Source organism: Pipistrellus kuhlii, unplaced genomic scaffold, assembly GCF_014108245.1.
Source record: "Pipistrellus kuhlii isolate mPipKuh1 unplaced genomic scaffold, mPipKuh1.p scaffold_m20_p_6, whole genome shotgun sequence".
In the NCBI taxonomy this organism is placed as follows: domain Eukaryota; kingdom Metazoa; phylum Chordata; class Mammalia; order Chiroptera; family Vespertilionidae; genus Pipistrellus; species Pipistrellus kuhlii.
Genome location: NW_023425562.1, coordinates 14241571 through 14269519, shown reverse-complemented (window position 1 = coordinate 14269519; position 27949 = coordinate 14241571). Strand labels below are relative to the sequence as shown.

General features: G+C 51.5%; 2 protein-coding genes across 7 annotated transcripts in view; one reads left to right on the top strand and one right to left on the bottom strand.

Annotated features, from left to right (window-relative positions):
- The window catches only part of EPG5 (ectopic P-granules autophagy protein 5 homolog), a 75044-nt gene extending 68078 nt beyond the window's left edge, over nucleotides 1-6966 (top strand). For all 6 annotated transcript variants that reach the window (XM_045574885.1, XM_036418084.2, XM_045574884.1 and 3 more), the window contains 5 exons: nucleotides 533-775; nucleotides 1534-1750; nucleotides 2249-2464; nucleotides 4249-4363; nucleotides 5942-6966. In XM_045574885.1, coding sequence (XP_045430841.1) covers nucleotides 533-775; nucleotides 1534-1750; nucleotides 2249-2464; nucleotides 4249-4363; nucleotides 5942-6124 — 974 coding nt within the window. In that variant the 3' untranslated portion in view covers nucleotides 6125-6966. The remainder of the gene's footprint in view (nucleotides 1-532; nucleotides 776-1533; nucleotides 1751-2248; nucleotides 2465-4248; nucleotides 4364-5941) is intronic.
- Nucleotides 6967-10385: 3419 nt separating this feature from the next.
- Nucleotides 10386-27101, bottom strand: SIGLEC15 (sialic acid binding Ig like lectin 15). The gene is made up of 6 exons (XM_036419334.2): nucleotides 26920-27101; nucleotides 17215-17274; nucleotides 16377-16760; nucleotides 14877-15254; nucleotides 13039-13069; nucleotides 10386-12817 (listed from the first exon to the last, which is right to left on the bottom strand). The coding sequence occupies exons 1-6, from the start codon at nucleotides 26969-26971 to the stop codon at nucleotides 12697-12699; spliced, it is 1026 nt and encodes a 341-aa protein (XP_036275227.1). The 5' UTR covers nucleotides 26972-27101; the 3' UTR covers nucleotides 10386-12696.
- Nucleotides 27102-27949: the final 848 nt, after the last annotated feature.

The following is a 27949-nucleotide window of genomic DNA, read 5'->3' as shown; positions in this document are numbered from 1 at the left end:
GAGAGCCATTTTTATTACCAGCCTGTCTATTTTTATTATTCAAAAAGCAAATAAATAGAAGATCTGCTATTAGGAGTTTATTTATTTTTTAAGGTTTTCCCTCCTTTTATCCTGTAGAATTGACAGCTTTGGCATTGCAGGCAGTACTGTTTCTAATGAGTTTACCTAGTGAGAGCTGAGATCTATGTGTTTGGTTTTCTAAATGAGTCAAGTTGGGGAAGTCATGGCTAATTAAGCGTGTGCTGATAAGTGAGTTACTCTTTCACACCAGCTTGATGTGTCTGTTTATTAAAGTATTGCTCGGCCACACTGCTTAACCAGGGACCTTGAAGCAGTTCCCGCCCTTACAAAGCACTCGTGCTTCATTCTATCCTTAAAAGCTAAATACTATCCACACTCTTTCTGCTCTGCGGTCAGCCACAGAACTGTAAAACCTGCCTGGAGAGCAGCTTAGGTGAAAACACTGTTTCCCAGGGTCACATTCATACGCCTTCTGGCCCCCTTTCTCAGTGTGTGTCTGTGTCTCCCACAGATGTGGACAGCCAGACCCGCCACATGGCCCTCAGCAGCCTCTTCATGGAAGTCCTGATGATGATGAACAACGCGACTATTCCGACGGCGGAGTTCCTCCGGGGCAGTGTCCGGACCTGGATTGAGCAAAAGGTGCACGGGCTGGTGGTCCTGCCCCTTTTAACCGCCACCTGCCAGAGCCTGGCTTCTGTCCGTCACATGGCCGAGATGACGGAGGCCTGCATCACTGCCTACTTCAGGGAAGGTGAGGAGCCATACTTCTTTTTACCTTTGTCATTCTCTATCTCTGTCACATTCTGGAAACAACCTGGTCTGGTTAAGAAGAGTTGCAGAGAGCACTTCTTCACACCCAGATGCACACCGTGTTGTGCATGTAGGCTAGAAAGGAAGGAACTGGAGGGAGAATGCCCGGAAGAGCTGTATTCTGCCCTTTTTTGACAACCCGTGAACCCCCATGGGAGGTGGTAAGCACGTCACCGTGTCACCCCGTGCTAATTCCCCCCAAAGAATTGACAACTAGTAGGATGCCACTGCTCCAAATCGTTTGTGTACTAAAATAAAAATCCTTTTTTTAAAATTTGTGAAACATATTCAAGGATTTTGGTTGAGATATGAGTCAAAATAAGCACGAGTAAAAAATATGATGGATAGATAATAATCTCCCTTGGAAAATGTAAGTATTTATAACAAAAACAGTTCTACAGTTAGAACTTTTAGATGATGGGGCCAGACAGTGTCTACATGTGATTTTAATGATCACAATAAGGTGAGAAAGGTGGCTTATAAAACTGCAGCACCGGATTCTGATTTCTTGGCCCTCTCTGGTGGCTGGCCAGGCAATGGCATTCAGCAGGCCAACTTTGCAGTCTAAGCTCGGGCCTCTTTCGCCATAGTGGGCAGTATCTTCTTGACATGAAGCTTAAAGGGAAGAGACTTACTAGAGAAACCCCATCGTTTGATTCTGGCGTTGACCTGCGCTCTCCTCTTGGTGTTCTTTCGTAGGCTCCCTCCATCAGATTGTAGGATGGGGCCCCATCCTGGTGTCCCTTCAGGTTCCTGAGCTCACCATAGAAGAGTTTCTGCAGGAGTGCCTGTCCCTCGGCAGTTACTTGACTCTCTATGTCTACCTGCTGCAGTGTCTCAATAGCGAGCAGACGCTGAGGAACGAAATGAAAGTGCTGCTTCTCCTAAGCAAGTGGTTGGAACAGGTGTATCCAAGGTGGGTTGACCCTCTGGCTGCTGGTCAGACTCACTGGGTTTGGGCCACTTAGAACGTAGGATTGAAGTCAGTGTTCATTTAAGTTCACAGAACCAAGTGAAATGGAAACAAACAAGGCTATAAGGTACACTGAACAGGAACACTTGTTTTAGAAAGGTTTTTACTTGCATGGGCTAATTTTCTGAGCAGGATTTTTATGTCCTAAAACAGGCATTTTGAAGCACCAGCCTTTAGCTTCCTTATCAGTTCAGTAGGGATAACAGTGTTTACCTGATAGGGTTGTTGTGAGGATCCAGTGAAGGAACATAAAGCTCACACAGTATGTATTTAATAAATGTAGTGCTAGAGTCCCCTTACTTTATTAGCATTATTACCCATTAGCTTGAGCTTTAAAAGTACTAAATGCCCCTTACACTTAAGACTCCCATATGGACTGTCAGTTAAATGGGAGTAGAAATAATCCCCTTCTAATGTTGTTTCCTCCTGGCTTCCCTCCAGGTCTGCGCAGGAAGAGGCGAAGCTGTTTCTGTGGTGGCACCAGGTCCTGCAGCTGTCCCTGATTCAGACGGAGCAGAACGACTCGGTCCTGACCGAATCGGTCATTCGAATCCTGCTCCTGCTTCAGAGCCGGCAGAACCTGCTGGCCGAGGAGAGGCTCAGCTCGGGGATCCTGGGGGCGATCGGCTTTGGCCGGAAGTCACCTCTGTCTAACAGGTGAGGAGGCACCTGCACTGCTCTCTGAGTGGCCTCGGCGTCTGCACCCACCCAGGGCTGTGAGACGTGAGTAGGTTTTTGACTAAGGGACTAGATTTCCCTCAGAGACTAAGGAAAAATGATCAAGGCCTGGTCACATCTCCTGATTTTAAAATCATGTTTATATTCTCATTTTAAAACAATTTTGGTTTTATGTTCAAAGAGTGTGTGTTTTTTTTTAGTAATATCTCTTTGTTGTATTTTGACTTTGTAACCTGACCACACTGCTGATTTCTTCTTGCCTTGGAGCCCGCGATGTGTGTGGGATGAGGTTAAAATGCCCTGTCAGCTGCGTGTCTCGTGTCCCCCCACCCCCAGTGTACTTTCTCAGGGTAATCCCTCTGCTAGGACTGTTAAGTCAAGATGAGTTAAAGTTAACTGAGAAGAAGGATCAGCAGTGAGAAACAAATCTAGACTTTTGCTGCTAAGAAGTCCAAGGTCTGAAAGAATTTGCCATTAGCCTGTCATTTTATCTCCTAATATGTACCTCCTGCTGGTTTTTCGTTAAAGCCCTTATCTGACGTCAGCATTCTGGTGGACAGCTCATCCTGTTGTTGCAACTTTGGAGACCACTTAATCCAAACCAGTTAGCATCCTGTTTCTTTGCTTGTGATAGAATTTATCAGACTGTGTGATTCTGATCCACTTAAATTCTGGTGAAATATACATAACACAAAATTTATCATGGTAACCATTTTAAAACGTATGACTCAGTGACATTTAGTACTAGTATATTCACAATGTTTGCAGCCACCACTGCTAGTTTCAGAATATTTTTATCACCCCAAATGGCAGTCCATTAAGCAATCACTCCCTGTTAGTCTCTGTGTGTATCCTATTCTACACATTTCATGTAAATGGAATCGGATAGTACGTGGCCTCATGTCTAGCTTCTCTCCCTTAGCATAACATCCATAGTTTAACATGTAGCAGTGCTTCATTCCTTTTTGGGAATGAGTAATATTCCATTGTTTGGATATATCATACCAGGTTTTGTTTATCCATTCATCAGTTGATAGGCATTTGGGATTTTCTATCTATTTGCTATCATGAATAATGCTGTTCTGAAATTTGTCTACAAATTTTTGTTAGGACAAGCACTCCTTCTAGATACATTTGGGTGTATATGCCCAGGAGTGGAATTGCTGGGTCATGTTGGTACTCTATGTTTAAGTCATTGAGGACCCACCAAACTTTCCCACAGCACCTGCACCATTCTCTACATCCCCACCAGCCCTGTCAGAGTTCCAGCTCTTCCACATCTTGCCAACACTTTCATTCCTGGTCTGAATTATGCCTACATTGTTTGGGCGGTGATAGCAGAAGGGAAAATTAAGGCTCCTTCTTGATCATATTTAAGAATTTCCTGAAGAGGCTAAAAACAACAGTAGGTCCAGAAATGTATTAGTCTTGGTTTTTATTTTTAATTTTTATTTTTTATAAATATATTTTATTGATTTTTTTACAGAGAGGAAGGGAGAGAGATAGAGAGTTAGAAACATCGATGAGAGAGAGAGTCATCGATCAGCTGCTTCTTGCATGCCCCATACTGGGGATGTGCCCGCAACCAAGGTACATGCCCTTGACCAGAATCGAACCTGGGACCCTTCCGTCCGCAGGCTGACGCTCTATCCACTGAACCAAACCGGTTTTGGCTAGTCTTGGTTTTGAATAGAAAATATGTTATTTGTTTTTAAATGGTTACTTCAATAGTCATTGACTTCTGACCTTTCCCTATGCCCAAGGTTCCGTGTGGTTGCCCGAGGCATGGCTGCCTTCCTTTCTGTTCAGGTTCCTGCCGAGGATCAGATCCGGTTGAAGCCTGGCTCTGAATTATACCTCACCATAAAAGCTCAGCAGGTCAGTGAAAGCAGCTTTCAATGAAGAGGCAGGTGTTCTCCGCCAAGGGGGAGGGTAGGGAGGGGGGGAAGGAGTATGTGGGGAGGTGGCGCTATGGTCTTTACAGCGCTGGTGTGATGGCATCCAGCACACTTTAGTGCTCTACCTATTGGAAAAGGGGTGCACATGTGCTGCCCCATAATTTCTACCACGTTCTGTAAAGGTTTCTGCCTGGAGCACTGTTTCCACCATGTGGAAGAAGCAAGGCGTAGGCAGGTCGGTCTGGGATAGAACTTGGGGGCTGGGGACCGGCACTGAGGAGGGGCCACAGCTGAGAGTGATGGAGGTTAGCTGAGCTGTCACTTGAACCAAGGAAATGGTTCCTGTTCTGTGAGTCTAGAGGTTGACCACTGTTGTAATAACCCAACACGGAGAGAATGGTAGCAGTGCGAAGTTATAGCGTGTTCTGAAATGTGGAAGGTCCCATTCCTGTCACTATTGTCACCTGTCATCAGGCTGGCCAGGTACACAGGTGTGCAATGTAAAAATGGTGCACATTCTTGAGAGCTTACTACATGCCAGGCTCTGGCTGGTCTACGGTAGAATCCCTTGATGCTGATCCTCGTAACAACCTGGTAGCGTAGGAACTTGTATTATTCTCATTTTTTATGGATGAGGAAATGGAGAAAGAAAGAAGCTAGGTAATTTACTGCAAATCTCACAGCTAATGAGTACTGGAGCCAGGATTGGGGTTCACTCGCCAAGCCAGCTCTGGGCCCATACTCTGGCACTCTGCCGTAGTGTCTCTGTTCTTGGTATGTGTTGTTCTGTGGTTATCTTTGTGGTGTCTCAGGCAGCCACGTTCAGGGTGATATCTTGGTTCTTAAGAGTGAAGATCAAGCGGTACAACTAGTAGGTTTTTCACCAGCATCTCTGTTTTTACAATGCCCGAGTTGTGTCCCCAACTGACTAGACCAGTAATCAGCAAACTCGTTAGTCAACAGAGCCAAATATCAATAGTACAATGATTGAAATTTCTTTTGAGAGCCGAAAACGACTTCTGCGCATGGGCCACGAAGTTTCAATCACACTGTAAGTGCATGCCCACACGTGGTATTTTGTGAAAGCCACACTCAATGGGCCCATGTGGCTCTGGAGCTGCAGTTTGTCGACCACTGGACTAGACAACTGACTAGACAATTGCTTTAACCCCTGTGTCATGTATGAACTGTCACAAGTCGGCAGATGAGTCTCTGGTTGTGAAGTCAGTGTCCTCGCCGCTGTTGGCACTGGAGGGCGGGGGACAGGCAGTAGGCCACGTGGCTGCAGCCGTGGCTCTTTGTGGGGAGGGGCTGGGCAGCAGCGCAGGCCAGGAAGAGGGGAGGCTGTGTGTAGACATGGTAAAAGCCCAGAAGCTGGGGCAGCCGCCTTCTTTTGTGTGTGGTTAATTAGTGCCTGTGTTGGGACTTCTGATTCCACTTCCATAGCTTCCCCAGTGGCCCACTATTGTACAGATGACAGTGGTAGGTGTGCCATACCTGCTGGATTCACCTCACAAGCATCCAGGTGGTTAACCCTCTTGCCATCCCTGTCTTTTAGGCTCTGAGCACACTTGAGTCTTTGACATTAAGTAAGCAGTATGTTGAATACCAGGAGCACATCTCTCAAGCGGCACAATTCATAAAGCACCCTGGCCATTGCCTCCACGATGGGAAAAGCTTCCTGGCTCTTCTGGTGAACCGCCTGTACCCGGAAGTGCATTATCTGGACAACATACGATAGAGACACCGACTCCTCAAACACTGCTGCTGTTTATGTTTACATTTACCTTTGCTGTTGCACAAGTGACTGCTCAGCTTCACTGTGGAGCTCAGTGTGGCCAATGAAGTATCGATAGTTGCCTGAGATGCAAGTCAGAGGCACTAAAGAATGCTTTTGTGCATGTGCACGTGCGTTTGCGTGTGTGTGTGTGTATGTGTGTGTGTGTGTGTGAGCTCTTAAAACTTTCCTGGACTTTTCAGTTTTTATGTTCATCCAATGAGATAAACTTACCCAGTTCCACTTGGGAACAGGGCTACTCTCAGTTGCCGAACATCCAGGCCACCTCAAAAGGACTCCTGTTTTCTTTCAATGTCGAGGCTCCTGTGCCAGATCGAACCACCACTTTGGGAATCATGTAGAACCCTCGCTTTTGAGCCACATTTATGATTTTTCAAAGTAAAACAAGTTTTGAAAATTTCTGCATTTCTCAAATGTGGGAAAGTACATCAGCTTAAAAGTGTTATTTCTCTCAGAAGGGAGAGAAGATGCTGAATTAAAGGAAGTCATTGTCCAAGATATGACCACTTGATCCTGATTCTAGTGAGCACCAGAGATGGCGACCGGAGGCCATCTGTCTAAGTTGGGGGTGGCACGCTGGCAGTTTGCACTGAGCCTGCTGAGCACGGGTGTGTTGGTTTGGTCCACATGTGGGCTTACTCTCCCAGTCCAGTGTAGTCATACATTCTCTTCACCCTATCCCAGGCCCTTCCTCTGTTCACATCACTTAGCCTCTATACACCTCTAAATTAGCAACTCTTTATAGACACCAAGTTAGAAATCTGAGTGCCCTGTTGGAGAGAGAGAGAGAGCGCGAGCGAGCGCGCACGCACGCGCTTGGTTCTCTGTTCCTGTTTGGTTCTTCACTCCATTTTGAAACTGAAACAAAGCTAGCAAACTGATTGAATCACTGGTTCATGGAAACTAGGTCAGGTCAAGAGACAACGGAAGGTTGGCTTTTTTTCAATAGCCACATGCCTTCTGTTGTTATTACAGCTCATTCATTACCAAAGCCCTTCTGTCCATTGCCTTGTTCTCTTGTCATCTTTTTGCTCTTGTCATTTCCCCCAGAAATTGGCCATTTGACTCCTGTAATGTGAGTGTTCCCCCCACGTCCCATGTGGTTCAGGGTTCAGTTCTGGAGGAGGCCGCACACAAATGAAAGAGACTAGAAAATATAAATTTGGGAATTAGGATTCAGGTGGGAGCCCAGCTCGAGGAAGGACTCTGCTTTGCTCTGGCCTTGTGATCTCTTTTATTCAGGTTTGGGATCCACCAATAGCTCTTAGGCAGTTCCAATAATAGTTCCATGGATAGCCCATCAGCGAGGGTTTACATAAGACTAAAAGGTGGAAGTGGCTTCAGCTCCCTTTGTCTCAACTAGACAGTGGATGCTGGGCTCTGACCTTTCAGAGCTTTAAGGTTAACCAGCCTTCCGAGTTCCTTGTCCATACCTCTCTGCTAGTGAAGGCAATGGGTGGCTTCCAACATAATCAACCATAATCCTGTTGGCTCCAAATTGATTTGGTTGTTCACTTGCATAATGTGTCTTTTGTTTATGGGTTACCTGTAGCCCAAGGAAATGTACCTGAAAATGTCTAACCATCCCTGTTGCGTTTAGCAGGGGATAGGGACATGGGTTAACAGAGGTACTTTCTGTTCAGACCTCCTCCTGCAGTGCTGCCCCGGACATGTGCAAGCGGTTCTTTTTTAAATGGACAGAGCATTCTGCCTCACAGATGTGGCCTGAAGAGCATCACCCCTGAGCAGCCTGCAGGTGTGTGGGCCACCCATGGCCATCTCAGACGGGCACCGCTCAGAGCTGTCCCTGCTTCTGCTCCTCTCCATGTTCAAAACTGGTCATCGTCCCCAGCTGCGTATGAGAAACTTTTAGAAGCTGTGGACAGTGTAGAGGCTGATTTGGCAAAAGACTTTTTTCGACAGGAAACATTTCGTGTGCTGTTTTCTTTGAGGAGGGTGTAATTATTGATACTCTAGACTGTGAACTTTTTGTGTGACAGTATGTACATTTTAAAGAAAAATATGACTAATCTGTTCATTTTTGAAGGTTTATAATATTTATAATGTATTTGATCTCTAAAAATTATAAAAAATAAAATCATTCTTTAATTGTAGCTGGTGAGAATCTGTTTTTATGTTGTCGAACTCTCTTGTAAAGTTTTCCAGTTGTTAAGGCTGATGCAGATTTTTATGCCTGATGTCATCTAATTTATTTGACAGTGTGCCTTGAATATCAGAGATGTTTGGTCAAAGGGCTGCCTCTTTAACTCCCTCGTGCTTAACAGAAGGTCTACTCACGGCACAGGGTCATCTGAGAGGCTCTGGACGGTGCTTTAAAGACAATGAGTGAAATAAGCAGAGAAAGACAATAACATATGGTCTCACTCATATGTGGAATCTAATGAACAACATAAACTGATGAACAAAATAGATCCAGAAACACGGAAGTATGAAGCAGAGGGACAAATCTTACAGGGAAGGTGGGGTGGGGTTGGGGAGAGATTAACAGGGAACTTATATGCATATATGCATAGCCCATGGACAGACAATAGTGTAGTGAAGGGAGGGATGGGTGTGGGGTTGAGGGGGTCCATGGGGAGGGGGAGGGGAAGGAGAGCATCTGTAATACTTTCAACAATAAAGATTAAAAAGGAAAAGACCCTGAAATAGCCAGAAGGTGGCAATGCTGCTGTGGCCTGGGAATGAAGAGACCTAGTGGGGCCAGTGGCTTTCAGGAATAAGGAGTCATTGCTGGCAAAAACAGTTGCAGGGCCAGTCCCAGAGACAGACCTGGTGCTGCATGTGGAGGCCTGGACAGGCAAGGCCAAGCCTCTCTGTGCCCAGCAGTGTTGAGGGTGATCTGGTGCAGACTCCTCCCCACACGTGGCCATCGGCGGCGCCTGGGGCAGATGTGCTCTGTGCAGATGTGTCCAGCAGTTTTCTGGTCTTGTGAAAAGCTCCTCTGCATCTCCACTCATCCCCCTACTCCACTCCACAGTGCAGAGGATGGTGAGCTGGGAGGCACGGAGACTAAGGCCAGGAGGGCCTGCTGATGTGTCAGCTCAGCACGGTGTGTCCCCAAGTCACCTAGGGTTCAGATTTAAGCATCACTCACTCGCAGATGCCAAAAGTGTGCCTCCTACATTCTGTGCCCTCGCCTGGTCCCTGCCCTGGAGGGTGGTCACACTAGTGTGGGCCAAACACCAAGTCCACTCCCCTGGCCTCTCTGGCGGCATCGGCCCTTAGCAGCTGTGCCCTGGGGTTGGCACATTCAGTCAGTGCTGTGTGCAAACTCTAGGCCTCAGCTGCTGCCAAAGACTGGCCTCTTTAGCTATCTGCTTGGGTTCAACAATGAGGCGCTTTGTGCTTCACCTTTAAAGCTGCCTGCTCTTCATTTTGGGCCAACATCACAGCTTATTTCGAGGCAGTAGTTGATTTTTTTCCTGCTCAGTTAACGTTGTCTTCTTAAGCAAAATGTTGGAAATGGTGTTTTGCTTTTTAAAGAAGTATCTTCTGCTGTGATCTTTCATTCTGGCCAAGCTGGGTCAACTTCTTGGCTTACAACTGGCCATATCTTGTTCTGGTCCAAGATGGTCCTCACATACTTTAACGGCATCCACAGCCTGTAGAAGCTGGGGGTGAAGTTTCCTTCAGTCTCCCTGGGTTCCTGATTTCTGATGACAGTCACTTGAAAAAAAAAAAAAATGAACTACTGACCCAATTTGAGGATAATGTCATTTATTATAACTTTTATTTTTTAATGGGAGATGCACTATCTCTCATAAGCACTGAGGGTTAGAACTTATTTTTCTTTCCATGGTTTAAAATTACTTGTGTTTTCAACTCTTTTTTTCCTCCCCACATATCTAGTGTGGCTTTTAAAAACCCAACTTAATGCCTGGCTGGCGTGTCTCAGTGGTTGAGCATTGACCTATGAGCCAGGAGGTCACAGTTGATTCCCAGTCAGGGCACATGCCTGGGTTGGGGCTCGATCCTCAGTGCAGGGTACGAGGAATGTGCAGGAGGCAGTCGATCAATGATTCTCATCATTGATGTTTCTCTTGCTCCCCTCTTCTCTGAGATTATATATATATATATATTTAAAAACTCAACTTATTTTGTTCATTAAATGTGTAATATTCACTTCATTGTTCAGCATTTTACACACTTGTACAAAGGACATGCTTGTATATGTGTGTGTGTATATATATATATATATATATATATATATATATATATATATTGATGAAAAACAGGAAAAAATGAGAATTGGTTACCTGCAAATAAACTAGACTCAAATTTAATGTACACAAGCTGGACATGGCTCATTTTTGTCAAGTTGGTTGTAAGAACAATGAGCAACCCTAACCCCCACATAAATAATTGAATAGAACTTTCAATTGTTTAAACATCATGCTGTGCCTAACCTGCTGGCCTCTGCACAGACTGTCCCCTCTGCTAGAGTGCCCTTCTTTTCCTACCTCCCAACCTTCATTCTCCCCCATCTTCATGGCTAATGTGTACTCTCTCCACATCCCCCCTCTAGGAATCCTCACGATTGGGCCAGTCATCCTATTTTGTGGCTCCCACAGCACCCCCCGCATAGTGTTGCCCTTAATAATTTCCCATTCACTGTGGAGTCCTCAGGGCTGTCCCCAGTGCACTGCCCAGCCCCTTGAGAGTGAGTGGGACATGTAATTATTTATGCCAAATGGGAGACTCTCTCGAGCAAACATGTCAAACTCAAAGGCTAACACAGGCCAAATAAATAATGCATGCAACCCACAGCCCGCGAGTTTGACATGCTTGCTCTAGAGCTTTCTTTTTACCTCCAACCCAGAAACCCACTACATTAGAGATGGTGGATCCCTAAGTAAGAACAATGAGCAACCCCCACCACTACTGACAATCTGTGATGGGCATGTAGCTTTGGTGAGAATAAACCCTAACTATTTTCAGCCGTTGTGATTTGGGGGTTTGTTTGTTACCACAGCCTGACAGATACACACGCATACCTTACTCATTTTTGTATCCCCCAAACAACTCCTAGCACAAAACAGACACATAAGAAATAATTCCTATCACTATTGTTCTTGGCTGTGAAACTGGCCTCAAAGACCAGTCAGAGGTTCCAAGACCAGCATCCTGTGCCCTTCATTTCTTCCCTGGTGATACAGGACTCTCCCTAGAGGTGCCCCAAAGCATCCCCATTCAGGAAGGTACAAATGCCAACTCCTCTGACCCTTTAACAGCTCGGACAGGCTCTTGGACGGATCCCAGTTATCCATGAGCCTCTCTCACCCACTTGCCCTGGCGAAGGCTCTAGGGGAGGAGGGATCGCATACCACTGCCCTGATTATTAACTTGTAAAATCCCTCAGCCTTCATGCCATCTCCTGGGGGAAGCATGAGAGAGGACCTGTGCTTGCTCTGGGTCACCATTTGAGCATTTGGAAAAGTCCCAAAGGAACGAAAGTTTGTTCCCTTTGCCTCTTCAGTCCCCTGTGGGGGGAATCTTCGTGACCCTCTCCTCTTGCCAGCTCACCCAGGTCCCAAGTCCACCTCCTCCCCTCTGCCTGACCCTAAGGAAGTGATCAACAAGTTCACACAGATGTGTGAATGTGGAAGGCTGAACCCTGCAAGTCAGCTTGGCAAACAGGTTGAAACTGCTGGTGCCTTCTGGGAGGATGCAGGTCGCAGAGAGGTCAGAGCTGCAGCTGCTTTATCCCCAGGGTCCTGCAGCCCAGTCCCTGTGAGGTTTCCCAGCCTGAGGACAGTGGATTCCAGATGCTCTGAGAGGATGGGTATTCGTTTCCTTTTCCCAGGAGTCCCAGCTCCAGGCAGTGCAGAGCAGCTGATGGGGTAAGTGGGGGGCAAAGAGGATAGGGCACTCTCAGAGGAGACCAGGGGGCAGTGGCACTAGGCTCCCCCTCACTGCTGATTCGCTCTTCCTTGGATCCTGCTTGGCACAGCCCCAGCCCCACTGCCCAGGGCTCACACTTCTTCTTTGGAACTTGAATTCTCAGCGAGGCCGCACTTGTCCGAGAACAAACTGTGCAAGTCCCAAGGTCGAGCTCACATATGTGGACAGCTTGGCACTTCCCCAAGTCCCTCCACATCCTCAGACCTTGACAGTCCTCCCAGCCAGGAGGGGAAAATATTATTGTCCACGTTAAACAGTAGACACAAGTGCCTGGTCCACACAGCAAGGGAGTGGCAGTCAGGATGGAGTCTGGGCCTCGGCCCCTATGGCCAGTGTCCTGCCTGCTCTACTGTGGTGTTCTAGGTAAGAGAAGGGCTTTTCCAGAAATTTCACATGGAGCTCACACATGCACAGGCATATACACACTCTTTCAAAAAGGTTGGCCCCACTGACATATTACTGGGGCTCTGAGACACATGTCCATGTCGGAGACCACGGAGCCCCTGTGTGGGGTCTTGACACACAGGAGGTGCCAAGGTGCCTGAGAGCCAGGAAGGGCTGCCCCAGCCAAGCCTCACGCCGGCCTTTGCAGCTCATGGTGCACAAGCAGATGCCTGTGTCTGAGGGGCTCCCCGCGGTGGACACGTGGCTGCGGGTGGACTCCGCGGGCTCCTCTGGTTCAAATTCTCATAATTGGACTCCTGAGCCTGAGACCTGTGGGCAAGAGGAAGTTGGCTGATCACCCCGACTTCCCAAACCATGGCCCAGCCAGGGGCAGCAAGGAGGGATGAGGTGGGTGTCGGGGCCCTGATCCAGGGCCTGGACACTAACTGAAGGTTGGAGACAGGGCAGCACAGAACTTGTGTGTGTGTGTGTGGGGGGGGGGGGGGCGAGTGGGGGTAGGAGAGTGGGGGTAGGGGAGGTAGCTCACTTACCGTGGTGGGGTGTCCTGGGTGACTGGATCCTCTGTGAAGGACAGGGAGAAAGAGAGAGGGGGCATGAATCTACAGGGTGGCTCCAGACTATAGGCCTGGCAGCCCACCCCACCCCACAGTGGACAGTGGTCTGAAGGGAAAGCTGGCAGGATGTGAAGGGTAACGTGGAGGGTGAGCAGGAGATACCGAGGAGAAGGGGGAAGTGAGGGGAGGACCAATAGGAAAGCCTGCCCTTCTGAGGACCCCGAGCACAGAATGCTGGGTGAGTTTGAAGAACCAGCAAGAGAAGAGCCAGTGTGGCCGCAGCAAAAGGGCAGCTGGGGCAACGGTGACCAGTTTTGGATTTCATTCCAGGAGAGTCTGTAGCTGGTGCTACTGGCCAGGGAGGTCTGAGTGGCTCTGGGAAGTCCCCCCTTTAGGGCACAGAAGCAAATTTCCCCTCCAGCCCAGGAGCAATGTAGAGCCCACTGCAGCTCCCTACTAGTCACCCTTCCACGCTTCTGTGCATGTGTTCCCTCCGCTGGGACAGGGGTCCTCAAACTTTTTAAAGTGGGGGCCAGATCACGGTCCCTCAGAGAGCTGGAGGGCCGAACTATATGAACTACTAATTCCTACTGTAACACCTCGGCTGCGCTCACTGCCCAAAAAACCTGGCGGGCCGGATCAGGCTCCTCTGCGGGCTGCATGTGGCCCGCGGGCCATAGTTTGAAGACGCCTGCGTCTAGCCCTTCGTCTTCCTGGCTCATGGCCTCCTTACAGTTCATCTCCCTCTTGCCTTGCTTGTAGAACACTCTCCTTCCCGGCCCCACCCAGATGCCCCCAGAGTGATGCATGCTCACCCTGAGCTCCCACGGTGCTGGTGCTCGGACTTAGGACACACTTCTGAGCCTGCAAGCATCTGCTCACTCCTCACCCCACTCAAGGGCCAAGGGCGGGGAACTGTTTTATTCACTTCTATTGTGAGAACCACACAGTGGGATGAGATGAGACTGCACTTTTCCTTCGCCCTCTTCTCTCCTTTCTGCTGTCTTTCAGTAGTTCCAGGGTGATTTAAGGTATGTATTCTCTAGTCGCATTAAAATTCCTCCTCTTCTCCCCCTCTCCTTTCCCTTCTTCTCCTGCAGTCTTTGGAATTTGCTCTCCAGCATTCTGGGTTGGGGGAAGATAAGGGTTTGCTATTTATAGTCTGGCTACAGGTGGCCAAACTGTTTGGTCTTATTTCTAGCTAGCAGGTCCTCCCGCTGCTGCTGTAACTAGTAGAATGGTACGATTCGCCCAGCCCAGAGGTCGGCAAACTTGTTAGTCAACTGAGCCAAATATCAATAGTACAATGATTGAAATTTCTTCTGAGAGCCAAGTTTTTTAAACTTAAACTTCTTCTAATGCCACTTCTTCAAAATAGACTCGCCCAGGCCTGTAGTATTTTGTGGAAGAGCCACACTTAAGGGGCCAAAGAGCCGCATGTGGCTCACGAGCTGCAATTTGCCCACCACTAGTTCAGCGTCTATGTGGTCAGAGAGCTCAGGGAGGCGTCCTTTAGAGGGGTGGTAAAGGGAAGGGCCCCAGAACCACACTGGATGGTGGCTAGCACTGTGACTCTAGGCTAGAGGCGAGTCCCTTCGCCTGGCTGGCCGGGGCTCCATGATTGTAAAGTGGGTTCACGCTGGTTCCCAGCTCCTGGGTTTGATGCAGGAAGAGGGAACGGAGGGGATGCACAGGCGCAAAAAAACGATGTTTTGGTTGTGTCATGCCAGGTGGTCAGCCTGATGATCTTATCTAAAACGAGAGCCCCCGCCCCGTCGCTCCCCTAGCACCCCCTTTGGCCCGGGCGCACCCACCTAGGCGGCGGCGGCTGGCGCAGGCGGCCAGGGCACCCAGCAGCAGCAGCGCCTTGAGGCCGAGCGCGCCGAGCAGGAGGGCGATGGTGGAGGCCTTGGAGGCGCCGTGGAATCGGAACAGGTAGACGCTGGCCTCGGCGTGGCCCTGGCTGTTGGAGGCCGTGCACGTGTAGCGCCCGTCTTGGGCCAGCGCGGGCAGCTCGGCGGTCACCTGGTGGCCAATGCCCTGGCCCGGGCCCGGCGCGCCGGCGGAGCGGTTGCCCAGGGCCGGGCCGGACCAGGCGAGGGCGGGCGGCGGCTCCCCCTCGGCCGTGCAGAGCGCGCGGAAGGCGTGCGCGGGCCCCGGCAGCACCGAGATGTTGATGATCCGCGGGGCAGCTGCGGGCGGCAGCCCGGGGGGGGGGGAGAGGGCGCGGGGGGGGGGGGGGGGGGAGATAGAGGGAACCGCGGTCAGAGGGTGCGGCCGGCAAGGAGCAAAGGTGCCCTCCTCCGTCTCCTTTCTCGACCAGAAAGGAGGAGGAAGCGGTGGGAGCAGCGCGCAAAGGGGGAGTGAGGGGGCACTTGGGCACCAGCCTGATACAGGCGTGGCCCTGGCCAACTCTGCCGCCGCCCTGTGCCTCGGTTTCCCCAGGTGTAAAATGCGGCTCACTCACCTTATGGGGCCGGTGCTAAGATGTGGCGAGTTAATACGTACAGGGCGCTTGGCCTAGGGCCTGGCCCATAGTAAGTGCTCAGTAAATGGTCCTTATGATCGTGGTGGCCCAGTCTGCCGGTGTGATCTCAAGGGCACCTCCCACCTCCAGGCAACCTCACCAGCAGCTAGAGTGCAGGCTGATGCTCTGCACCCAAGGGCCTGTGTTAGACAGGTGCCCCCCACAACCTCCTTCTCCCCCACCTCCCCCGGAGGAAGCTGAAATGCTCTCAGAGGGCGTGCAGCCAGCCCAAGGCACATGCGAAGTTCTTGGGAGGGTCGCACTGCAACCCCAAACTCCCGGACAACCCCGCCCAAGACCATCACAGGTCCCGGATGTTTAAAGCCGTCCAGGGAATTCCCAATGCCCAGCCCGGGGTGAGGCCCGCTGCGCTGGGGGCGGGGACGCTGGTTCCCACGTCTCTGTTACCCCGGCGTCTAGCCAGTGCGCCCCCCAGAGGACGCGGGTGCCCTTCAGCGCGCACAGCGCTCACCCCTCGGCAGCCCTGCGGTCCGATTTAGGGTCACCGTTCACTAATTCTTCTCTCCCCTGGACGTGGAGCTCCTGGGGACTTAACTCTCCAAAGGCTCCTCTACAATGCCCATTCCCGGGCCCACCTAGCCCTTCGGGGCCAGGATGTGCGCGTGTGACAAAGGCCCAGGTGGCCCCGTAACCATTGCCAAGGGTGAGGCCCCGCTCAGGAGAACGGAGTGTGCATGGATCGCCTTCCTGTCCCAGCGGGCGCACAGTGCGGGCACACAGTAGGCCCGCAGATGGGAGGGAGGGGGAAGGTGGCCGCCGCGCTCACCGGTCACGCGCAGCCGGACGCCGTGGCGGCTCTCGTAGCGGTCGTGGACGTCGCCCGCGAACTCCACGCGGCAGAAGTAGCGGCCCGCGTCGGCCAGGGCGAGGCGCTCCACGCGCAGCGAGAGGTCGTTGTGGCGCGGGTTGCCCAGCAGGCGGAAGCGGCCGTGCCGGCTGAGCGCCGTCTGGCACAGCTCGCTGCCCCGCGCCGCCGCGCAGCGGAACACCTGCGGGCCCGCGAACGGCTCGCCCGCGCGCCAGATGGCCGTCAGCGGCCCGTCGTAGTGGCGGTGCGGGTGCGTGAAGGTGCAGGGCAGCACGGCCGCCTCGCCCGCCGTCGCGCTCACCTCGGCCGGCAGCTGCATGGACCAGCGCTGCGTCGGGGCACCTGGAGGGGGAGGTGGTGGTGGGGGCGGTTCAGCCTTACCCGCCCCTGGCCTGGCCGAGGCCCCCCATCTCAAGGACTCCGGAGGGAACCATTGGAAACCCATGATTCAGAAAACACCCCACTCCCCACCCACCCACTCCCAGAGCCTGAAAACCCCAGGACTTAGAAGCGTCCCCCTTTTGGAAACCCATGACTCAGGAAGCACCCCTCCCCCGGAAGGAGGGTCTGGAAACCCACCGGGTGCCATCTCTTGGAACCTTGACTCCCTTGAAGGGGCGGCTCCTGGACACTCCCCCCTCCCCACTTCCCTGGGACTATTTCCTCTCTCTCCGGAGGTCCCACCTTGCCAACAAGCCAGGGACCCCAGCATCTGCCCTGCTGCAGAGAAGTCCTGGATTCTGTGGTTGCTAGAGTCCCACCCCTCCAAGATGGTGAGGATAATAAAAGCACTTACTGTGCACCTCTGTGTCGGGCAAGTTCCCGGTGGTATCTCTCTTAGTTCTCACAAGCGATCCTAGAGGTAAGCATAGGTATGTCTTGTTACATGTTTAGGAACTGAGGCACGGGGAGGTGAAGTATTAATTGCCTTCGGTCACACAACCAGGATGTGGCAAAACCATCATTCAAACTCACTCCACAGCGGCACTCTATTGCGCTAAAGGCATGGGGCCTGGGGTCTCATCCAAGGACACCAACTCTCCCATTCACAGAGGGGAAACTGAGGCCTGGGAGGGTTGTATGTTTTGAAGCTAAAGTGTTAAGTTGGTGGATAAGATTCCTCTAGAATCCAGGCCAACCCAAGCAGGCTTCCCAAGGGGCTGGTGTCCAGACAGGGAGCTGAGAGGCCCTGCGTGGTGGGCCTTTATGCTGCCCCCTTGCTCTGTGCAACACCCCTGACTGGACTCCGTGTCCTCACCTCCTGCGCTGTGAGCCTGTGAAGCACGGCCAGGCCAGAGCCAGAGGCTTCACTCTGCCCCAGCTCACAGAGGGCTGTGAGTTACTCCGGTGAAATTGAACATGTGATCTGAGAGAGCTGTGGGCTGGGTGGCGGGTGGCTATCAGTGTGGGTCCTCAGAGGATCAGACCAGGGATTGTGCCTCCCCAAGGAGGGAGGGCAGGCTTAGCAGCTAGTGCCCAGCTGCAGTTCCCAAAAAAGAATATTTAGGGAGAACAATACAGCAACCCTTGTATTTCCAAAAAGCTTTGCAAAGTACATAGTTCTTTCACACACATCAGGTCACATCCTCAAGACACCCAGGGGAGAAAAGCAGGGCCAACATTGTTGTAGATCAGAAAACGAAGGCCCAGAGGCACACAGGCAGAAAGGCGGGAGGGAGGGAAAGGGGGAACCCAGCTTTTCTGATGCCAAGTCCAGGTAGCCTGGCATAGACCCTGGCGGGAGTCATCTCCCTGTGAACCATCCACAGGTTAGAGCATTCCTCCCGCACAGAACCCCTGTCTACACCACCACGTGATGCCACTAATGCGTGGAGCATTGTGCATCCCCTCCCATGATAGCCCTTCCAGGAGCCCCTCACGGCTACCAGACAGACCCATTAAGCCTTCTCTTTTCTGGTGAAGGTCCCAGCCCCCCACTGCCCCTCCCTGCTCCCACTGCCTGCTCAGTATTTCCTGCAGTGTAGGGTCCTGACCCAGGCTCTAGGTGTGGGCTCCAGGTGTGCTGGGCCTGCAGAGTGGGGTCTGAATCGGGTTCTGTGAGTTGTGCCTCATATACAACCTCACTTTGCCCTTGTGTGAGCTTGTGATCAAATAAAACCACAAATCCCCCCCCCCCCACACACACACACACACATAATCTGCTAAACCAAATCTCTTTTCTTCCGGACAAGTGGAATTACGCTTTTGAACCCAAATGGAGGACTTGACAATTATCCTGAGTAAAAGCTTGTTTGCTCAGTCTTTAACAATCAAATTTGAGAAACTTTCTGAGGTTTTGCTGGTTCAGTCAGTACTCCCAGCTGCAAAAAGCTCTTGGGACTCAGCCCCTGCCTCAGTTTCCCTGCATTTCCCACCCTCTGTAACTTCAGCCTCCTCTGAACCCCTGCATCTCACTGGCATCCCAGACCCCCCAGGTATTGTTTGTTCTTGTTCATTTATCACCTGGCAAACATTTATTGGACACATCCCCACTCTAAGCCAGGTGAGGGGGTTACAAAGATCAATAGGAAGATTTACCAGCCTGCTGGAGCTCACAGCTCAGAAAGGGAGGCGGATCCTGGAACACATAATTACACCACTGCCTGCCAGGTTGCTCTCATGAGAGGCACAGTGTTCCCTTTGTCTGAGGTGGTTCTGGGCCCTTTCACTCACCAGCTCCCTCCTCACCGCCCCCAGGCCTCCTCTGAGTCTGCCTACAGTGGGAGGCCTTCCTTGAGGCCCAAGCCTGGGTGTGGAAAGTGGGTTCTGCCCTTCCCTGTGCCCCAGGGCTGGCAGAGGTAGTTCCTCTGTGTGGGCATTGCCTGTTCACTGTGTGTCTCGCCCAGGTACCCAGAAGCTCTGGGAGGGCAGGGCCCGTGTGTGTGGTCATACTTGTGTTACTGCCCAGCACGGTGCCATGTCACATAGTAAGTAATGCAATTGCCATGACGGGGGTGGGGGGGGGGTGTGATCCGGCTGGCAGGAATGGCTGGGCACATGGTGGGGGAGAGGCATCGTGCAGATAGTAGGCAGCAGGGAGTGAGGACCCATGGGAGAGGAGAGGCCATTTCAGCAGAACCTTGGGAAAGGAGTGGGATGTTACTGAGTCTCGGGGTGGATTGAAGGCAGTCTCAGCAAAGCGGACAACAGGGCAACGCAGAAGACAGGGGCATCAACAGAGAGGCTGCAGGACATGTGGGGTTTAGGGGGCCAGAGTTCACAGAGCTTTGGGGGCTCCTTGGCGGACATACCTCATCTCATCTCATGTGCACAACAACCCCGTTAGCCCATTTTTATTATTTATTTTTTAAAATATATTTTTATTGATTTCAGAGACGAAGCAAGAGGGAGAGAAAGATCAATGATGAGAGAGAATCATTGATGGGCTGCTTCCTGCATGCCCCACACTGGAGATCAAGCCAGGCATGTGCCCGGACTGAGAATTGAACCATGACCTCCTGGTTCATAGGTCAACGCTCATCCACTGAACCATACCAGCCGGGCTAGCCTCTTTTTAGAGATGGGGGCGGGGTGAGGATTGGGGCTCAGAAAGCACAAGTGACATGACCAGGTTATCTGACTAACCAGAAGCAGAGAGAGGCAGAACCTGAGGCTTTTCCCTCAGGGGTTTGAATTCACCCTGAAGTGTGACACAGATGAGGTAAGGTGGGGATGGGGGTGGGGGGATGGGGCGGGGGTTCTGCTGTAGTCGCAGAGAGTCCACAGAGGCCTGCACTAAGTGTTACCCTCTTGGCTTCCCGTAGGGCTGGGGGCGGGAACCTGAGTTTCCTGTTTACCTGCTGTAGGATGCCCTCTCACATGGAGACCTTTGGATGTATCCCCCCACGGGACTCTAGGTTGGCAGGAATTGCCCAGGGTATGGATGCGTTTGCTTTGGTAGGAATCCAAGCTCCCAGCATCCTGTGACATTTACCATTCTCTCTGGCAGCTCACACAGTCTCCTGTCTCTTAGGACAGGGGAGGGAAGACACCACCCTTTCTTTAATTTCCTTATCCCAGGTCTGCCAACCTCTGGAGTCAGCGGGAGGCCCATGTTCTTCCCATTGTCCAACATGCCTCCCCTCAGTGGTGGGCACAGGGCATGGTGGAAAGTATTTCAGCTTTGGCACAGCTAAGCCAGGGGGGACAATCTTACTTGGGGTCGTTCTCTCTTCAGACGTGTATCAAGCACCCAGTTTGTGCCTGCACTGTTCTAGGCTCATTCATGTAGTAGGAGCTGTTTGGGCAAATTTTTTTTATTATTATTATTTTTTTAAAATAAATCTTTGTTGCTCAGATTATTACAATTATTTCTCCCTTTTCCCCCCATAGCTCCCTTTCACCCGGTTCCTGCCCCACCCTCTGCCCTTACCACTCCCCCCCTCCCCCGCCATTGTCCTCATCCATAGGTGTACAATTTTAATCCAGTCTCTTCCTGCACCCTCCACGCCCCATTCCCCCTGATAATTATCAATCCACACCCTTTCTTTGTTTGAGCAAATTTCTTAAATGGCCCAGGTCTCACTCAACACATAGTAGGAGGTGTCTGGGCAAGTTTCTTAAATGGCCCAGATCTCACTCATCACATAGTAGGAGATGTTTGGGCAAATTTCTTAAATGGCCCAGGTCTCACTCATCACATAGTAGGAGATGTTTGGGCAAATTTCTTAAATGGCCCAGGTCTCACTCAGCTTCTCTGTGGCAGAAAGGGGAACACAATACCTTTCTCATAGGAGGAGGATTGAATGAAATCTCTGTAGATCACAGTGCCTGACACTTAGCTCAATGAGTAGGTGGGCATATAATCCAGGGTGAGGCAGCAGGGGGTTAAGACACTTAGATGTCCTAACATTGCACCATTTGCAACTGGATTTGGCATCTTAGGCCACAGGAAATTCAATAGCCTAGCCCAGTGGTCGGCAAACACATTAGTCAACAGAGCCAAATATCAACAGTATAACGACTGAAATTTCTTTTGAGAGCCGAAAACCGACTTCTGTGCATGGGCCACGAAGTTTCAATCGCAATGTATGTGCGTGCCCATACATTGCAATTGAAACTTGGTATTTTGTGGAAGAGCCACATTCAAGGAGCCAAAGAGCTGCATGTGGCTCTTGAGCCGCAGTTTGCCGACCACTGGCTTAGCCCTTGCTTTTAACTCACCTGGTAGCCAGTCATTTCTTTGTGTATTTATTCACTCAGCAGCTACTCATGGAGGGCCAATTGTGTGCTAGACATTGTGTTAGGGATGCAATTACTGCGACAATGAATGGCCCTCCTCCTTATGTTTATGGTCTGGCCATTGCTCAGCCACCGTTTGCTTTTCATGTATACACAGGTCTAATGGTCTGTTTGGTTAGCACCCCAGCTCAGGGAACCACAGAGTGAAAAGCTGGAAAATCGATTGTGTTTTCAGACCCATTGAAAGCAGCAAGAAAAGACAGCTGACATCCTGGGAGGAAAGAGCCTGTGAACACAATGAAAAGGCAGCTCAGGACCCAGGACAGAAAGGCCAAAAGCTCAGCACAGAAGAGACTTTCAAAAGGAGTGAGGCAGAGGGTCTTCAGGCACTGTGACCACACAGGCTGTGTGACAGATGCTTGTAGCTGTGACCCAAGTCACCTTGAGGAGGTTCTTTGCCATGAGAGGTGTGCCCCAAAGTGGGGGATCAGGCATCTGTTTTGGGCTCCAGCCCAGGCCAGACTGACCCTGACTTGGTGACTTTAGGCAAGTCTCTGCAGCTCTCTGGCCTCAGTGGGCTCATCTGTGAAATGATGTCTCAATGTTTACTAAGCTGACTTTTCAGTCTAAAGTCTGTTCTGAAAATAACATTTGGATAAAAGTGATAAGGAAGTAAAATAGTTTAGAAATGTCTTTTTAAGTTAAAAGACATATTTCTAAAAATAAGCCATTAGGTATCCAGAAAACTTAGTGATGACAGGTGCATCTGGCCCTTGATGCCCACGCATCATCATTTACCAAACTCTCCACATGGTTCCCTCATGGTGATTGTGGCTCAGTTGGGAAGGGCTGGGCTGCAATATTGGGCACCAGCTCCTGCGTAACCATAACCATGACTCAACTGAGGAGTAGTTGAGTCACCCTGGACTTGTTATCCCAAAGCCCCATACAATACTGCAGAACCTGGATGGCAGAAAGGGATCTGGATGGATAAGAAATAGAAACTTTGGTTTTGGCTGTCATTGACTAAGAATTCTACCAGTTCCTTGGTGAGGAGGGAGCAGGAACGTGCCTAGAGCCTCTCTGGAGGTCACTGGCAGTGGGCTCTGTGCTAGTCTGCTCACGTGAACTACAGAGAAAACCGCTTATCAGTCTCATCACAGAATGTGGGCCAGTTGCTGTGTGTGGACCACAGACAGGAACGTGATCCCCAGGTGGTCCTGGTGGGACAATGGCTGGTGGGATAAATGCCCTCACAGAAGGGTGCTTTAACAAGAATAGGTCTGCTGGGTGGGTTTTACGTGACATTTTTGGAGGAAACAAGTTGTGGACTTGGGAGGGGGAAGGATGACACTACGTGGGCAGCCAGCATGGACCTCCAGGCACTCAGAGAAACTCAGAGGTACTCCTCCCATGGTGGCTGGTCGTCGACAAGCAGCTAATCTGATGAGTCAGCTGTGTGTGCAGGGCTACCCTTTCCGGGGACACCTGGGCATGCCAACAAGGGTGATCTCAGGGAATGACTCTGATGGTGGCCTCTCAGGCACGGTGACACCGGAAGGTCAAGAGAGGGAGCAGGGAGAGATGTTCATCGTGGCCACCAACCTCACCAGTTAGGTGTGTGTGGGTTGAACTTGGGAACGTTGCCTTCCTCCAATTCCCTCCTGCCCATTGGTTTGCCGCCACAGATCCTTCTGAGCCTACATGCTGTCCAGATAGGTTATCAGTGGAGAAAAGACGAGAAAGGGGGTGAAGTTCAGAGGGGAGAGGAGGGAGTGGAAACAGGAATTCCATTCTTCAGTGAGAACCAGATCAGAAGGGTCTAGGGAAGGCGTGAAGTACACTGATGTGTGAGTACAGGGCCTGTGGGTCTCCGTCTGCTTTCAGGTTATTCTGGCTTCCCCTTACACCCTGGCCTCTTTGGCTGCTCACCTGAGCTGAGATGCAGAGCTACTGTCCTGAGGCCTGTGTCCACCACAGGACGCTACTCTTCAGAGTTTTGATTCAGCCTGTCCCTGTCTGCACTCCTCGCCTCCTTCAGGGACCTGTTCTTCTTCACTCCTCCTCCTCTCCGGGTAGGGCTTCTCCATCTAGCTGCTGACCAGAGTAGCCACCACCAGCAGCAGAAGTATCCTGGCTCCCTAACCCTTCCCATTCCTCCTGGACTCACGATGCAGCCACCTCCTCCCTGACGTTACCTGCATCCTGCATGGGCATCCCACAGCCTGGGTGAATCTGCGGTGGACTGACCTTTTTCTTCAGTGATTCAGAGCTCGTCAACCACATTCCTCAGAGCGCCACACTATGGCCAGGCTCACCGCCACTGCACACAGGTGGTGCAAAGGGAGGGCTGCCCACAGGGGACTCTGGTTCACATCCAGGCTGTGACGTCCCAAAGTCACCTGACCTCCCTAAATCAGGGACAGGAGTCCTCACTCTGCAGGGGTGTGGGGAAGAGTCAATGAGCTGCTCGCCAAAGGTCCAGCACAGACGTCCCTCAGGATGACAGCTGCTGTGATTGCAAAACCTGCTTATCAGAGGTTTGTGGGCCAACTGGGCCCTTTCACAAGGCCACCCAAGTGGTCAGAGCCCAGACCAGTGTCCACTTCCCCCGTTCCTTGGCCTCTCCCACTTTCTAAAAGCAGATTTGCGGGGAGAACTTGGGGAAAGACAAAGGAGAGTGTGTGGGGACCACCTGGAGATGAGGGCCTGCCCAGAGCACTGGGAGCTGAGTGGGTGATGTGAAGAGGGAGAAGGGCAGAGGAAGTTGGGGAAATGGGTTGTGGAGCAGCTTCATTCATTCACTTTTGCCAGCGGCCCGCACTGGGCCCCACGCTCAGAGTGTGGACAGGATGTGACTGTGGCCCTGGTCCTGCAGCCCTTTGGGCTCTCACATCACAGCCAAGCCCAGGAGCCTCCTGCCCAGTCCCGCTGCCGCCTGGAGGGGCTCACAGGTGACCGTCGTCAGAGCAGTTTCAGAAAGTGGGGCCCCGCTCACCTTAGCCACAGACCTGTGGGTTTCAACCATGAGGCAGCTGCCACTGAGATCAACAGGGTCCCTCCACATAAGGCTCACACACGTACTAGCTCAGCCTTCTGCGCCATCTGGACACACAGCTGGAGCACTGGTGCGGGTCGGGCTTGTTCTGGAACATGTGACCGCACATGCTTCCTCTAACTCTGTGCTTAACTGACTCATAGAAGCTGACCCTCAGCAGGAGGGAAACAAATCCAAGCAAAACTCGCTTCTCTCCAAGCTGTGTGCCTTCTGTAACCTTTCATGCCTCTTATTGCATAACCACCGAGGGCCAGGAGCTGTGCGGGGGCCTTTCCTCCAGGATCTAGCTGTGCTTCACATCACCACTGTGAGGTGGCAGGGACCCCACTTTAATGGGGGCTCAGAGAAGTCAGGAAGCCTGCCCAGGGCCACCCAACCAATAAATAGCAGAGCCAGGATTTAAAGCCATGTCTGACATCAACACTCAGGTCCTGTACTGCTGCTCTCCTATCTGCCCCAGGTCTGAGCAGGGCTGCCTCTCCCAGCTCCTACCCTCTATGTGGGACCCAACCTTAAAGCACCCCAGAAAGACGGCCGAGTTCAGGCAGCTTGGGAGAAAAGCCCCTTCCCCATTAGCCTGCCATAGGGCTCTGTGCAGGGGACAGCGGGCAGTGTGTGTGTGTGAGGTCCAGTCTATGGTTCTAACCTCAGCTCCAGCCCCCCCCCCCCCCCCCCCCCCCCCCCCCCCCCCCCCCCAAATCACTCACCAAAGCTTTCTGTGCGTCAGTTTCCCGTCTGTGAAAAGGGAATAGAATAGCTCCTTCCCCAAGGATATCTGAGGCTCACGTGAGTTACTAATTAAAGTGGCAGCACTTAGAGTTGTGTGGGCACTTCCTGTTCCTGTTCCACCCAGACCTGCCCCTCTGTTAGAGGGGGAGGGAAGGAGCTGAAAGGGTGTGAGTTGACCATCCAGCCCTGGCGACAGGACCCCACACAGGCATGTTGTCTAACAGCATAGAACATCACGATGTCAGCGAAGTCGCCAGCAGCACGTGGCAGCAGGGACCATGCTCACAGACACAGATGCGGAGTCCGGGGGTCACAGAAGGACCTCTCAGGCTGGGATCGAGGAAAGAGCTGGGGCCCAGACAGAAGGCCACAGAGGATGGCCTCTGCCATTTATCCCAGTTCTCTCGATGGCCCTGACCATCAGATTCACTCAAGGTGATGGTGGAAGAATGTAGATTCCTGGGCCCTGCTCTCTGAGCTCTGCTCTCTGGTTCCACAGGTCTGGGGTGGAGCTGAAGTATCTGCATTATAGTGTGTGTGTGTGTGTGTGTGTGTGTGTAGGTGTTCTTAAGCCTCACCCGAAAATATTTTTTTTCCCCCATTGATTTTTAAGGAGAGTGGAATGGAGAGAGGAAGGACAAAGAGGGAGAGAAAGAGAAAAGGAAATATTGATGTGAGAGAGACTCATCAATTGGTTGCCTCCCGCACAAGCCCTAACCAGAGCCGGGATCAAATCTGCAACCTAAGTATGTGCCCTTGACCGGGAATGAAGCCCACTGCTCTTTGGTGAGTGGCCTATGTTCTAACCACTGAGAGCCCGGGCCAGGGCAGTATCTGCATCTTAACAAGCATCCCTCTCCTCTGGGATTGTGATGCCGATGGGCTGGGATCAACCTGTGAGGCACACTGAGCCAGGGACACTAACTCACTGAGCTCAAGGACCCAGATGTCACTGCTACTTGGGCCACCACAGAGTTCCTGCTCACCCTTTGGAGGTCCTGCTAGGAGGTCAGGGTGCCCTCTCTCCCTGGCTCTATTTCCCACGTGAAATCACCTGCATCCTCACCCCAAACCTCAGTGTGCTCTCCTCTGCTCCCCTTGGGGTGTGCCAGTGCCCATCGCAACGTAAAACACTGTGTGAGGCGGGGCTGACTTTCCCACCTGAGACAGTGAGAGATTACAACACCCAAAGTCTGTTCAGAGCCTGACTCTCCTTCCCACTCCTTGTCTGTTATCTCCCTGGATCCTCACGGCATTGGGTGGGCCAGGCAGCCTTTCTACAGGTGGGAACACAGGCCCAGAGAAGTCAGGGGCTGCCTCAATCACTTGGAACCCAAGGCAAAGCCCAGACTTGAACTTCTGGCTCTGTCACTCCAGCCTCCCAGAGTGCAGCTCTTCTTCCTCCACAAGCCTGGAGGTTCTGAGTAATTAATCCCACCTTCACTGAGTTTAAGGCGAGGAGACTGTACCGAGGGTTTTGTGAGCACCTGTCCTGTTCCCAGCATGGACCCAAGAGAGGAGTGGGAAACTCACCCATTGGGAGGATGCACACCAAGCAGGCCAGGAGTCGGACGGACCCTTCCATGTTGTGAGCGCCTGGAGAGCAGCCCCCGCATTCGGCCAGGCCACCACAGAGAACCCTTCTTGTTGTGGGTGTGAGGGAAGAAAGGTGTGAGGAGGGGTGGGCAGCGTGCAGGGCTGGGTGGGTGCCGGAGGAACTGGGGAGAGGCGGCCAGGCAGCCTGAGGTATGATCAGATGAGACCCGTGGGGCTTAGTCATGTGGAAAACTAAGAGGGGAACCACCCAGATGATTTTTCAGGACAGGAAACAGAGAAGTGGATAGGGAAGATGCAGGGCCTTTTCTGTAGTCTGGTCCCTTTAAAAAAATGATTGTGCTTATATTTCCTTTCCTCCTCCCTCTTCCCTTCCCTCTCCCTTTCCCTTCCTACATGTTTTAGCGTCAGGATGGGTTTCCTCTCCCTCCAGTCCTTTCTTTTCTCCCCTTCCCCACCCGTTGTGACAAGATGATGAAAGAGACATTGGGGAGGAACCTGCCAACATAATAACTCATCCAAGTGCAGCCAGAAGGCTGTCAGTACCTACAAGGAAAAGGCTTGTTCACAGACGATCCACGTCCATGACCAGGGGCCTCCAGAGGGCCTGGGGTCCTAGACCTGCACCCCAGATTTTGATGGTCATAAGGATCACCTGAGGATCTTATTAAAATTTAGGTTCTGACCTGGGTTGTCTAATGAGTCCCTAGTGCCGCTGCTGATCCATGAGCCATACATATAGTACATCCAGTATGGAGAGCTGAGATCCCCTCCCCTATCCTGGGGCCACTGGGTAGAATATCAGATGGAAATGTGGACCCTGGGGGAGAAGGAAAGCTCTTGGAAGCTTACTTGGTGGACTCCTGTGGGACTGAAAGTGGGAGCTAGAAGAAATATTGTAATATTGCTATTCGCCCTTTCTCTATAATAGAAGTGTCAACCAAATTCACTATTGAAAATGACAGATTGAAACACATACATGCGATTGGCGCCAGTGAGAGCTTTATAT